Source organism: Gossypium hirsutum, chromosome A06 (assembly GCF_007990345.1).
Source record: "Gossypium hirsutum isolate 1008001.06 chromosome A06, Gossypium_hirsutum_v2.1, whole genome shotgun sequence".
In the NCBI taxonomy this organism is placed as follows: domain Eukaryota; kingdom Viridiplantae; phylum Streptophyta; class Magnoliopsida; order Malvales; family Malvaceae; genus Gossypium; species Gossypium hirsutum.
Genome location: NC_053429.1, coordinates 90,895,273 through 90,910,107, shown reverse-complemented (window position 1 = coordinate 90,910,107; position 14,835 = coordinate 90,895,273). Strand labels below are relative to the sequence as shown.

The window sequence follows — 14,835 nt, the reverse complement described above, 5'->3', positions numbered from 1 at the left end:
CAAACTAACTCTTTAATTACAGCATCATCTACCTATTATCTTCCCTAAACAAAATCCAATATTTAATTACTGTGTCAAATAGTCTAGAACGTAAATCAGATTTTCAGTAGAATCGCACGATATCTTGAATCGGATAAGCTATAAATATAGATTTCAATTAAGCAACCAGTTTAATTAATTATTTAAGACCCTTATAATAATGATTACGTTCATCCTCAGTGGACTTTGCTTGTCAAATAAAATAAGCTTTGATTTTTGCTTCTTAAGTATGACAGATTTTCTATACGTCTCACACGTTATAATTATAATTATAAATTCCCGCCCAAAACACTCGAGAGAGAGAGAGAGAGAGGACGAAAATTTTCACGAAAGGGCGATGATCGACCGATGCAAGGTCTGGGAAACTTTCAAATGTGAAAGTAAATAAATCAAATTTCTCAGATCCAAACAAATATGATCGATGGATGCAAGGTCTGGGAAATTTTCAAATGTGAAACTTCGCCCCCTTTCTTCCAAAGTCTTCAGTCGTGAAGAAAGACTTAAATATGAGAAGTGGCGAAGAATTAAAATCTGAAATATTAAAAAACTGAACATTTATTGAATCTTCAACTCATTACAAAAGAATATTGTTTATATCGTAATGTATGTTACAACAGGTTTCGAATTTTACCAGCCGTTTAATTACTTATTGTCAAAGTGAGTAGACCATTTTGGTTTTCTTACAAAGAAATGATTCCATTTGGAATAAAAAAAAATTGTGGTTGAAGGCATCGAGTTATGCCTTAAAGAATGAAGGTATCTTCATACTTCTATACTATATTTATTCACGACCCTGAAGAATATATGTACTTCTCCTGTTTGAACTCTCAGCTTCCAGCTCCACTAAGTTCTTAAAGACAGCTTCAGTTGCAGAATTCAAGAACTCCGACCAGTCCGTACATGCCCAAAAATGGAAAAAAAAAAGAAGAAGAAGCAAATTTAGATATTCATTCAATGATTTTATATTAAGATAACAATATTTCATTTCATCTTTCATAGTTCATAGTTCATAGTTCATACCCTTTTGAAGTGTCAAATGTAAGTCCGACAGTGTATTTGGCCTCCTCAAGAGCCCATTTAAACATTTGCAGTTGCTCACCCGAACGTATTCCATAATCCATAACCTGAAGCTGAGAAGGTTTCACATCACAAAATATTGGAATAACCCTTTTCTTATTCTCCATTAGAAGGGCGAGCTCTTGAAGGCAAAAGTAGGACTCGCAATAATTGGGCGAGAAGATTGCTACACCTAGTTTACAATCCCCAATAGCCGGCTTTATTTTCCCGAATAACCGATCACCAGGCTTCATGTTCCTACTATCCAAAAAAGGTCTTAAACCCAGCCTGAATAAATGATCATGAAGCAAACCGGCAATGGTTCTTTTGGTATCGATTCCTCGGTGGTTAATAAAGACGTCGCAAATGGGTCGAGTCTTTGCCGCTGCTTGGATTGAATTTCGGGTTCGAACTTGAACGAGTTTACGGCACAAGTTCTTGGCAGATGAAGAACAGCTCTGCTGCATTTGAGGAGGAGTTAATGATATAAATGATAACAATAATATGTTTGTTTCAAAGGTAAAATAGCTTTGATTCAAATATGTATAAATGGTGAGAGATTAGAGAGAGACAAAAGACGTCGGTGAGATGTAAGGTATTTATAGGGTTTAAAACAAAACCGAATAATCTGATAAAATATTTGTTGAATGGGCTAAATTTCGATTTTCAATCGAAGAATAGTATAAATTCTATGGGTTTTTGTCTGACATCATACTGAGTTAAAAAACGAAAGCATTCAATCACTTGACCTCTCAACCATTTTCGTCCGTTTTGGTATAATCCTTCAAACACGTTTAATATATAATTTTTTATCGTGTTCTCGGTTTATTGACACAGTCTCTCTTATCAAAGATCGCATTCGTATAATTAATATAATTTAATTAGTCCAAAAATACTAAAAGATAGAATTCACCTTTTTCTTTTGGGCCCTTCCAGAGGTCATTAAAAATTGACATGCTGTAGGGTATTGGTTCTTTTTTCTTTTCCTTTTTATCCTCTTTCTAATTAAAACCAATTTTTGGTAATACACAAAAGTGATCAAATCAAACAATAGTGATAATCACTTAGTCAAAGTGAGGATTGAATCTTCTATCATTGATTAAGGTCGGAAAAACTTTTACCATCTCACTTAATCTCTTGTCTATAATTTGTGAAGTAATGATTAATGAGTTAACTAATGTATTTGTTGTGTAATCAACAAGTGTTTAGTGTAATGGTAAGACGCGTTATACTTGAGGTGCAAGTTCGAATTAGAGTTGAGTATTTGATCAAATCAAATCAAATTGAGTGAAAAATTTCGAGTTAGTCGAGTTGACGAGTTTTATTTTATCATCCCAACTCGATTTATAATTTTTTTAGAATAGAGTTGAATAAATCTTTTCGAGTTAAATTAAAAAAACAAGTCGTCCATATTGAAATCTTATTGACAATATGACTAAATTACAAGTTAAAAAACATAAATACCATATTTTTGAAGGCTCTTTTAAAACAAAACAAAATAAAAGAAAAAAATACTATGACAAATTTGATTTTATGATTTACTTCTTCAAAGCCTCCAATTTATCGTTTTGGATTTTAAAAAAAATATTATTTAGCATTTATATATTTAAGATTTTTAGTAATTTTTATTTTTTGAATATTTATTTATAAAATTTTGGAAAAAAAATACGATTATTTTGAAATCTTTTGTAATTTTTCTAGAGGAATCAATTTGCATATTTTCAAAATTGTCAAGGATCCAAGAGGTATGTACTTTAATCTGTTATCCGAGTTGTAAAATTCAACTCGATTTAAACTCAAAAAACCAAATTACTTATTCAAGTTGATTTGAAAAAAACCGAATAACTTTACTCAATTAACTCAAAAAAAAATTAATTTTTTTGAATCGAATCAAGTTTTGTTCACCCCTAGTTTGAACCTTGGATATGACATTGTTGAGAGGGACAGTCATGGCCCTGACCATGTAAAATACCAAAAAAAAAGAAGTGATGTAATGGCCTTTATTTTTCTAAACAATATTTTGTTTTTGAATTTATTTATTCTCAACCATAATAAAATTTTATTAAACCTAAACGGTTTAACTAACCAATAGTGGAAATGCTAAAACAAGCACATCTAACAAACTATAAAATACCTCAATTCAAAAGACACACACCTAAGCAAGCAAAAAAAAAATGCAAGTTCTACCTAAATGTAAACAACTTATAAACTCCTAAAAGCAACGAAGCACAACAATAAGAACACTCCGTAAAAGTACCTAAAGTTTAATTACACAATAGCTAAACTAAGTAAGAGAGCAAAACAAAACAACATGAAAATCATAAATCAAGCACACTCCTTAGCATCATCAATATTTGCAACTATGAATCTCCATGACAAACTCCAAACATCGTGACATTGGTAAATGCTACTATTTGTCATATATTCTAAATCCCCTCAAGGCATAAGCATGCACAAATAAGATGATCTCGAAATTCCTCACTGAGCAGTTTCCCACACCATCACTTACTCACCTAGAAATTACTTCAAGTCTTTGTACCTTTCCTACTCAATTAATATTTTCCAGTCTCACAGCTACCTCTTATTCTGCTCTAGTTGCACTATTTTTTTTCTTTGAGCTCAAGCTTCTTCAGCTTCCTTGGTGATGTCCTTAATCCAATATGCAAGTGTCAACCTCTTCAATATTTCTTAAGTCTCTAACATCCTCCGTTGAAATAGATTTATTCGTAAACTCTAACACATTTTTCCTTATTGAGCCATTAGCCTTTGCCTTTCCTTCTAATTTTTTTTCTAATTTTTCTTTCGTTGGTTCTTTTGAAATCTTTAAGTTTTGTAAACCATACAACATTATTTTCCGACCTTTTTATTTGATCCAACTAATCTTTCTACCAACTTCATTTTCAATCTCCAAGGTTGCATTAAAGGTACCCTAACACCATTTCATTAGACTTTGAGTGGTTGCCTTATCACCTATTATGTTGTCTCTATTAGGCATGACATTTACCTTATAATTTGTTTCAAGCTACCTACTAGAGGTATCCACATAAACCAATTTATCTTGGCTATCACACCTTACATGAAAGTTGTCTATGCGTTATGAACATAAATGAAGTCAATTTTCATAAACTGAGCTTTGTACATATTGTTGCTACACAATAATATAATGCATTCACGAATTCTGGCTAAGCGCTTTGTTTTAACAACCATAAAGGCTTGGCTCATATCATTGGAATTCCACATATCCACATATACATAAATAAGATCTCCTAATAATGAACTAATTGAGCATGGTATGATAGTTCAAAGCACGAGCTAGTATCTCAAAACAAACTAAACTAACAATTTTGCATTCCAATACAAAGTCCATCGACCAAAGGTAGAAATTAAGTAATCATTGACCAAGCCAAGACTACCCTTGCTCTTTCATATTCTTCAAAGTATCATAGTCATCAAATTGTTGGTGCTAGTTTTATCTCTCAACTACAATGCTAATTGCAACTTAACGAACAACTAGTGGTAAAATAAAACTTTCCTTTTATGGATTGTCATATTTTTTACTCAAACTTCTTGGACATTTTATTTGATGGATCTTAAAGTGTGTTTACATCCCATTAGTGAACCTTAGAAAATTGGTTATGAGGTGATTGTATTGAAAATATCTCCTCAATGTTAACATTCATAATAACTAGTCTTCTATACGAATGAATTTGGATTGAATTGAAAGTATTTGATTTGAATGTTAACCTAAGAACTTTATGAGGTGATTACAACATTAGAAAATAGAATTATTTAGTAATTTATTAAATATATTATTATGTATATCACAAGGACTACATTGCAAGGTGATTAGAATTTATTAAGGAATTAAATAAGCCTTAATGAGAAATTTAACCAAGGACTTAAGTGCTAATAAACTATGATAAATTTGGTTAGCGGACTAATATAATCAAGTTCGTCAATCTCCACTAATATTATTATGCTTTAATTTATGGCTATTAGATATTGGTGGTTTAAGTTTAATTGAAATACTATTTAAGTTAATATATGTGTGTGTTGGTAAGTGGAAAATAAATGGGTCATCTCATTCATTCATCTTCTTTCCCCCCAATTGAACTAAGAATAAGGAAAAAAAAGTTAAAGTCCATCACCATTACCAACCAAAATCTCCAAGGTAAAAAGCTTTCCTTTAATAAATTTCATGAATTTCTGAACTTGGAAAGCTTGAAAAAGTGGACCTATTAGTTAGATACCTCAATTGTTGAAGTTAACTTGGTTCACCATTGTTGAAAACTTAGATATTAAGAGCTTGAATCCATGCATATTGGGGTCAAGCTTGAACCATGGTAGAATCATGCTAGGAATGAAGTGGAAAGTGTTGAATCAAAGCTTGACTAGGTTTTATTATTATAGCCATTAATGAATGTTTGAAGTTGGAAAGAGAAAGATGTTGAGAAATTTAGAGGAAAATGGTGTATATTGATAGATTGATGCCTTTAGAGTATAGTTACAAATTTATATTTTGAAATAGTTGCAAATTTAGATTTTGAATTGATTGAGAGGATTGAGAGATCAAATAATTTTGGACATTAGGGTTAAATTATATGATGTGTCCATATAACATCCTAAAAATCGAGGGTTAGTAGAATCGGGTTTGTAAATTAAGAGAGAGTAGTCATGCCTTAATTTTTGAGATTATATATGCATTTTTAGAAAATAAATGAGGTAGTGGTTTGTTGGTTAAGTGTTAGTGTAACGTTTCTTGAAACCCAAGATCAAATCCCTTCTCTCATCATTTTTATTATTTTGCAAATTTTGCCTTAAACCCTAGTATGTGAGATGCCTTTTTTTTAAAAAAAAATAAATATTTCAAATTATATCAAGAATGAGTTATTAGTTTCATGGCTAAACATTAGTGAATTTATTCTTAAGGTCTTATGTAACACCCCAAACCTGGCCTGGACGTTATGGCCGAATCTGGCGATGTCACATTGAAGTGTTTTTTCGTAAAGTGCGTATTTGTTAAAAAACTCGCATTCTCTATTAAACCTTTATATACGATCTTAAAAAAGCTTTCAAGTCTTGTTGTTAATTTTCAAAATGTACGTCATTCGTTAAAAATAAATCATATTAAAACGTCGTTATTTATTTTAAAACATTTTTTCTTGCGGAAGCTCTTAAAATCGTTTACGTATTCGTGGTATTTTTGAAAAACATTTATCTTTTTGAAAACCCGAGTCTTTTTCCTATTGCTAGCAGAATTAAAGCAAAAGAAATATAAATCCCCAAATTAAAAATAAAATCCAGAGAGGCCTTATTACATAAAAATACCCAAATTATACTACTTATAATTTAAAAGATAACATGGAAGCGTAAGCTATTGAGTGGCCACCTTCGAGTCCCTCGCAGTACCGATTCGCCCAAGGATTACCTGCGCAGATAAGAAGAAGGGTGAGTTTACGAAAACTCAGCGTGTAATCCCTTAATAAGCAAACAGTCAAACATAAAGTGAGCAAAAATAGTCTGGGCCTAAGCCCATATCAGTAACAATTCAGTTTTAGTTAGGGCCTTAGCCCAATACAGTAACAGTATCAGAGTGGGCCTTACCCCATTGCAGTAACAGTAAACAGTGCAGTACAGATATGCAATCAAAAATCCTACCCAAACAGCCTCTACACAACACTCCGTCTAGCCCTACACACCATGTGGGGATAAAATCAACCCACCCATCCCTATACACCAAAAATAGCACCAGTTACGGACTAAACAGTATTTGCAGCAGAACTGCCAGTATAATAGGCTTAAAGCTATCAGTTATTTACAACAGAGCTGCCAGTACAGTACACTTCCTCCAATCATATATAAACCTATCCCCATGCAATGCATTAAGCAACATGTCATGTAATATCATAATATTAAACATGTACTCAATACAGTTACAAATAGCATGCTAAAATATAAACATATATCACATAGGGGCAAAACAGTTAGCTTACCATATAAGGGAAAGATCATCATTTTACCACATAAGGACAAAACTATCATTTTACCACATAAGGGCAAAATAGTCATTTTACCATATAAAGGAAAAACAGTCATTTTGCCACATAAGGGAAAAATAGTCATTTTACTGATCAGGGTCCAGGTATACTTACTGACCCAATAGAAGGTTTACAGCCATCTTGGGCGACCGGTTCAACCTTAACAGTCAAACAATGTAAATGGGCCCAAAGCCCATAATGCGGACCCATGTGGGCCCACACGCCCGTGTGACCCAAACAGCTCAGAAATGGCATTGGCCATGTAAACTACACAGCCTGGCCCAATATTCTCCACATTTTTGTGTGGTTTACCTATGTGGAGCCCACATGCTTGTGAGGCCCACACGACCCATTTCGGCCCAACATGGCCCAAAACGGCCTAAGCCTATGAAATCGCTCATAGTGGCCTCTACGATCAAATGCCCATGCTTATGCATTCAGATTACCACACAAGCGAGCGTATGCCCGTGTAGCAATGATAGTCACATTTGCCGACTTTTGCCTATTTACAATTGGGCAGTGTTTACACACCTGTTTGCGAATAGTGCTAAAAATCCATGAGTACCAAAACCTACATTAATCAAGGCATTCAATCAGTCTTTTAATCATTAGGGTTAAACACCCTCTTATTAACACTTAATCCCAAAATAGTAATTGTTACCTGCCTTGATTGAACAAATGCGGGTTAACCCACGTTAACCACTGACCAAGATTGACCTCAAGATCCTTGGCAAAATCTGCATTACAACCTAATCTTGTTAACAAATACCATAAATGTAAATAACTCGAACCAAGTGAACAACTTACCGAAATGTAGAACTAAGAGTTGAAGATAGCAGTAAACGGCCTACAACAGCACACCCTAAAATCGAGGCACGAGATGGCACAATCACACCCCTGAGATGGAATATTTGGCCAACCCAAAAAGTGAAAAGAGAAGAAAGCCAGAAGAAAGAAATGAGGGGAAAGTATTTGACCAAAGTGTCATAGTGCAGGGAGAGGGAGATGTCGATATTTGCAAGAGTTGAGAAGAGAAGAGGAGTCAATGAGTATTTGTCAAACTGAAACAAAAGAAATGGAGAGGATGAGATGGGATGTTCGACCAAGGTAACAAAGTGAAAAGGAAAAGAATAGAGAAAAGGGAAAGAGGGGAGAGTATTCGGCCAACTTAGAGAGAGGGCATCAACTAAGAGAAATAAACCGATTGGGTAGAGGGGAGAGATGTTTATTCGGCAAAAGTAGAGAACAAACACATGAAAAATACCCCGAATGGTCAAAGCAATAATCGGCCTTAATAAGAAATGAGAAGAACCCAAAGCCAATGACAGAACCAAAATGGAAAGAAAAACGAAAGAACCGATGCACAAAGAGTAAAACTCGAAGCCAAAATTTGGCACCAAACCAAAGAGTGAAAAAGTCCAAGAAATGGTAACAGTTACCGAATTGGAGAGTAAGACAACCCCAAAATCAAATGCACTTAGCATTTACCTCTCCCATTCAGCACCAACTCTTCTCTAACCACAAATCCCCACGATTTTCTCCTAAAATCTCTCCTCACATCTCTCCTCAAATCTCTCAACTGATCACTCCTCCGTCAACTATTCAGTTTGAATTCCACTCCACCACTTCAATGTTTCGATCAAACCACAATACCTCCACAGCATCAGGAGCAAAATAAACACTCCCTTGCGTCAAGCAGGACTTGAACCTCAAACCTCTTAGAACACTCCACACGCTACCTGCCACTAGACTAGCAGGCTTCCTATGTCATGTTTCGCCCATTTTTATTTAAAAACCTACTGTCTAGAGCCAAAGGTTTCATCAAGTAAAAACAAAATTTAGCACAAGCCAAGGCTTGAATTCAGGACTTCTCCAACACTTCTTAGGACACTTAACCACTGTAGCAAGCATGTTTTTGTGTCACTTTCTTGCATTGCTAAACTTTTATGTGGTGCCTCCTAACTATTCCCATGCTCAAGACTTAATACTTCTAGGCCCAAAATCGGGGCGTTACATCTTAACTTCAATTTCCTTCCCATGCAAATAATTTAATTTTTTTGACAAAAACCCTTTTTTTTAATGTGTGGGCCATCTAAGCCTAGTTAACCTAGGTAGAAATATTAATTTTTCACTAATAATCAACATTTAATCCTTATTCTCATTTTCCTAGTCGTTTCTCTCCTCCTCTTCTTCTCTTTGATTTTAATTTTTTTTTCATTTCTTCCATTGTTACCTAGTTTTACCATATCTTTCTTTTTCTTTTTTTTTCTTTTTGCCACAAGATTTGTTAACATATTCCCCACCATATTTTTGTCATTAAAATCAGCCCTCAATCTAAAATCTTGAACTCCAAGATTGATCCCGAACATTACGAAGAAAGTGCCATTGTTGTTTCTCTCGACTAGCTTGGGTAATGTCTCTTCTCTCTTCAATTTTTTAATTAATTTTGTCCATTAAAAAACTAAATATCTAGATCTAGAATCTGGGGGATTTTAAATTATTTCAAATTTATTTTTCCAGATTTTAATGAGATATCAAACTATTTTAAAATTCAGCCCCGATTTTGGCCACCATGGGTGGTGGTGTGTGCGCCTATATGCAAGAAATGGATTATTTTGTTTCTTGGGTCTTACCCATATTTTTCCAGCATTAAATTGTGTTCTTGAACCCTCCTAATCAGCTTTTAATCACATTTTAATTAGGGAGAGACGTTCTTGATCAATTAGCCAATTGGATCCCACAAATCGTGAAGCGTAAGTGCAATTAAGGGTAACTAGTTTGTTATTTTGACATAGTTTTTAGGTAAAGGTTATGAATTGATTAAATGAAGGAATTTAATCATTAATTAGCTACTGATTTTCTAGTATATTATTGAATTAGGTGCTGACCCAAATGCCCAAAATCATCTATAAAGGCAAAGAACGATTGTACGTACGGTTCGCATCGATATAGGGTAAGGAATCTAACTAGTTTGGATTCACAAAATAGTTATAATTTCAACGATTGGTTTGAACTCATAAGTGGGTGTTTGGGAGCTGTTTTAATGGTAAATTTATTTAATTTATACTAAATTTTGGTTTTGGTTCGTTTGAGGAATTATTAAGGAAAATTGGAATATTCCATAGTATGCTACGATGAAGCGAAAAAAAGTGTGGGTCCTAAACTCATAAAATTGTTTGAAATTATCAAATATCATGTTATATTTGATTAATTAGCTTGCTTATTGTATTGACTTAATAGCCAAATTATTGATTTTGTGGGTGGCCGAACCAGGTATGTTTCAAGCTTTAAAAGATTGACATGTTGACAAAATTGCTAGTTTGATAGTAGGAATGTTTGATTGAGTTTGTAATTGCGTATTTTTTATGAGGTATGAGAATATTTGACTGAGTGATATAATGTGTTGAAATATTATGCTTATTTATGATTTAAACGCGTGATATATTTTTTATATTGTGTATTGAAAAGGGAGTTATTTATGCACAATAAAAATCCATAAAGTATGTGAAATTGAATGATATTGATTGATACCAACACAATGGTAATTTGAAAGATTAGGACACTATTTCCATTTACTGAAGGTTTGTGATTATTGAGGACATGCTGAGCATGTCAAATGAATGTGAAAAGTATTGAGATATGAATACGTATGAGATTGTATGACATATTGCATATGCATTAGGTTGGGATTTTGTGGTTGACAGAGAAGTTTCGTGGAGTACTGGCGGCATATTAAGTTCGCATTATTCGTAGTCAGTGCATTGGAATGGCAATTTATCGCATTTTCATTGACAGATTGTCTGCATTATTACTGACAGAATTTTCTACATATTGTTATCGGTAGTTTTAACCACAACGGGCTTAAAGCCCATAATGTTTTGGAGTTCGGATGACGGGTTCTGGGGAACTCGCGGTGTGTAGCGGATGGTATGGGTATGAACCTTTTGCATTGCATCATGCTCATGATATATTCAAATCTTATTTATTTATGATATGTGTTGTATTGTGTTCTATTGAATGATATCAAAATTAATGATTGTTACTCGAATGAATGATGTCCTATGCTCATACATCATTTGACATCAATTTGATAATGTCTATATAATAATATGAAATTCCTATGATGGTTTTGTTTTCTTCTGTTAAAGCTAATCTGTTTCACTGTATTCGATATTTATGTTTGTTTAAATAATTTTTTGACTCACACTGAGCTTTTCATAAGCTCACCCCCTACTAATGTATAAGTTTTTAGGTAAACCTCAAAATTAGGATCGGACTCGGTATTCAAAGAATCACCTTGGACCTCAGATTATTTTTCTTAATAAGTATTATTAAGTCTTTACCGGTTTTGGTTTGTAATTTTTAATTATTTCTGGTCTATGGCTTGATAACTTTTCTTTTGGGGGTTCTTGCATGCATGGATTACTCAAGCATATTAACCGGATAATGGATAATATCGAGCTTAAGTAAAATTTGATATTGTTCCCTAGTTTTCACTGCATTGCAAAGGAATTGTTTTTGAAAATCAAATAGATAAGGCAACTAAGTTTTCAAAATGACTTGAAAAATTGCTTTTCTGCTGCATTAGTTTAACATCGAGTTTTTTTTCTTAAGAAGAGCGACAAGCAAACTATTTTTCTAAAACAACACTATTAATAATAAATGAATCCTAAATATACACGATCTAATGAATGAATACTTTTAAGCTAACTCAAAGTACAACTATGATTTTCTTTAAAATGAGTTTATTTTATGTCTTCAAAAGTAACTTAAGTTAGCTTAGCCATTTCGGTGGCTAATGTATCCTTCTCAATCTATCCATAATGTCTAGGCCGGATTTTGAAGGTTACAGTCCATTTATCCCAAGATTACTGTTGCAAGTTCCATTGGTATAGAAATGATTCAAAATTGTGATTATATCCTCAAAAATAGAAATGGGTCAAGCAGAATGTCAAGCAATACACAAATGCCCCAAAAGATGTTAGAGATGAGCAACCCGAGGGAGGAGATGCCTAAATCGAGCATGAACAAGTGACACATTCTACTGAGGCCTAAGGCAATGTAGTTGATGCATCGAATTTAGCTCTACCCTTTTAACCTCACACTTTGGCCTTCCTCACTGCAAATAATAGCATGTTCAATTGAGTGAATTCATTTTCTCAAAAACTTAGTTCACACTTTACAAGTTTGGAGGAGCAAATTGGCACTTCTTATGTCACTATTTCCTCCAGCTCCATCACCTCCCTCAAATGAGTGAGTTGATTATCTTTTGTATAGTTGGGACTTATTGGATGCTTAATTTTGTTTTAAGCATCTGTTGGTTTTCTTTGTTGATAGTTGGTTGATAAGCCTACCTTTTGAATGGTATATTTTGTTGTTGATACTTAAATTTTGGACTTTAGAATATTACTTCTTATGCATTTTATACCATGTTCCTATTTTATTTATTTGATTTTCATTTCATGTGGTATTACTGCTTCTCTTTTTTTTTTTAATCTCTTGTATGGTTTCTCCCTTTACACTTTAATATTCAAATGAAAAATGTTTCCGACATACCAAAAAAGAGAAGTATATTAAAAAATTACAAATTCATTAACTTAATAGGTAATGGAAAAAAAATTCAATTTTAAAACATTTCTAATAAGCTATGAAAATTGAATTTCAAAGCTTTATTATATTTTTCATCTTACTATGAAATTCAAGCAAATTATTTAAAATTGTTTTAAAAAAATCATTATAAAGTATTTTAAATAAATGGAGTAGAACTTGAAAATAATGTTTGATTTAGGGAGAGTTTACGAAGCAAATTTTTCTAAGATTTTGTTATATAAAACGGGGGAGATTGCTAGCTTTGATTTTCAACTGTTTTGACATAACAAAATAAATTCCAAAATTTTTTTAATCAAAATTTGCAAAACCCATTTTGGTCTCTTTTAAAATATATTTTCAAGTGTTACAACTCAAAAACAATCTCTCTAAACGCCTTCACAAAAAATTGAGTATCCTAAACCTTTAAAATTGTTCCTAAGAAAAAATACTATAGTTTTCCAATAATGTCTCGAGACATAGGATTATATGTCTATAGACATGAAAGTTTGAAAGTAAAACTTTGCTTCAAGGGAGAGAACTCTCTAGACTTTCCCTAAAAAGTCTTGATACACTCATCCATGTCTCGAGACATAAAATTTTGAAGCTAATGTAATGCCTTGAAAATTTTTATGACACATGGCTTAATTTCAGGCTCAATATCAATGAATAATGAGAAAAATTGTGGAACTAAATCGTATAAGATATTTTATGAAATAAATTTGATATTGGTGATGGAAATATGTGAAAAGAGTTGTGAAAGTGATGATGTGACAGACAAAAACGAAATAATTTTTTTTTGAAAAGTATGAGGACTAATGTGCAAAATTATATTAATAAGAAAAATATTGATTCTTTGTATTATTTGGCATGAGATGCATTGCAATGTGCTTTAGTGCGATGAAAATCACTTTTGGGACTAAATTAGAAAAATTGAATAGTACAATGATTATATTGTAAAATTTCCATTTTTATCGAGAAAAGAGCCAAAGTGAGATTTTAATTACTCATAAAGTTAAAATAAAGATTTATGATGAATTATGAACTTGATTTGGTCTAAGTATCAAATTTTGAGAAGAAATCGCTAAAAAGACAAAAAAGACAAAACTGTATTTTTACATAAAGGGGTAATTTAGTCAAATCCTGAGAATCTTATGATGGAAATAATATTAAAATATGGTATTTGATATCCAAAATTATTTTGGGAAGTTGGAACCCCGTATTAAGGAAATGGGCTTCAAATTGATAAATTTGAACTTAAGTTGTTAGACATGGCCCCATGCCCACATGTTGATATTTCTGTAGAGTATGAGAACCTTCATCTGTCATATTTCCTGCTCTTTTCCAGTAGCAGTAGAAGTTATTGCTACCATTTTCTCTTCTTCAATTTTTTTTGCTTATTTCATCAATTTCTCTCAAAATTTCTACTACCCACCTTATGATTTTGTTAAAATCTTAGTGTAAACAACCTCCTAAGTTCAATTCCTTCATTAATTTCAACTTAGGGTTTGTGAAGTCTTAAGAGAGAACTTGATATTAGAGAGAAAAAGCTTCATCAAGGTAATAAACGGCTTTCTACATCTCCTCTAAATTGAATTTTGTTAAAGATTGTGTTGAGAAAACATAAAAAAGAATTTATATTAATTATTGGTTATATTTTTGGTTTATGGAAAAAGAGGAAATGGTGACTAGTGGATGTTCAAGTCTGATTTATGGTGGAATAAAGCTTGTGGAGGCTTGATTTAGTGTTGTAGAGCATCCATTGAGGTAAGTATCATGGATACTCATACTTACCCTAAGTTAGTAAGCTTAAGAATCATGAAATGTTGTAATTAGGTGTTTAATTGTGTTAGTATGTGTGTGAAATTTTATGAAAAATGTGATGTGAAGTTATTAAATGTTGGAAAACAATCCGATTTGAAAACAATTTTTTGTCACAGTAAAATAATAAAATTTTAAAAATCGAGTCAATTTGTGATATTTATAGCAATAAACTTTTCCCAAAAAGTATTTATGCTATAGCACCCCAAACCCGTCTCTTTCGTCGGATTAGGGCTACAAAATATTATGGCACATATAGAAATAATTTACATTATAAAATCATTCATTTATTAAT

The 14,835-nt window shown here is 32.6% G+C and overlaps 1 protein-coding gene across 1 annotated transcript; it reads right to left on the bottom strand.

Annotated features, from left to right (window-relative positions):
• Positions 1-578: 578 nt before the first annotated feature.
• On the bottom strand, positions 579-1,629 carry LOC107963357 (TIR-only protein). The gene has a single exon (XM_016899905.2). The coding sequence runs from the start codon at positions 1,560-1,562 to the stop codon at positions 1,047-1,049; it is 516 nt and encodes a 171-aa protein (XP_016755394.1). The 5' UTR covers positions 1,563-1,629; the 3' UTR covers positions 579-1,046.
• Between the last annotated feature and the right edge of the window lie 13,206 nt (positions 1,630-14,835).

What these genes read in the sequence shown, in the direction of transcription:
- LOC107963357 (XM_016899905.2), bottom strand. Translation starts at nt 1,562, where the DNA reads ATGCAGCAGAGCTGTTCTTCATCTGCCAAGAACTTGTGCCGTAAACTC.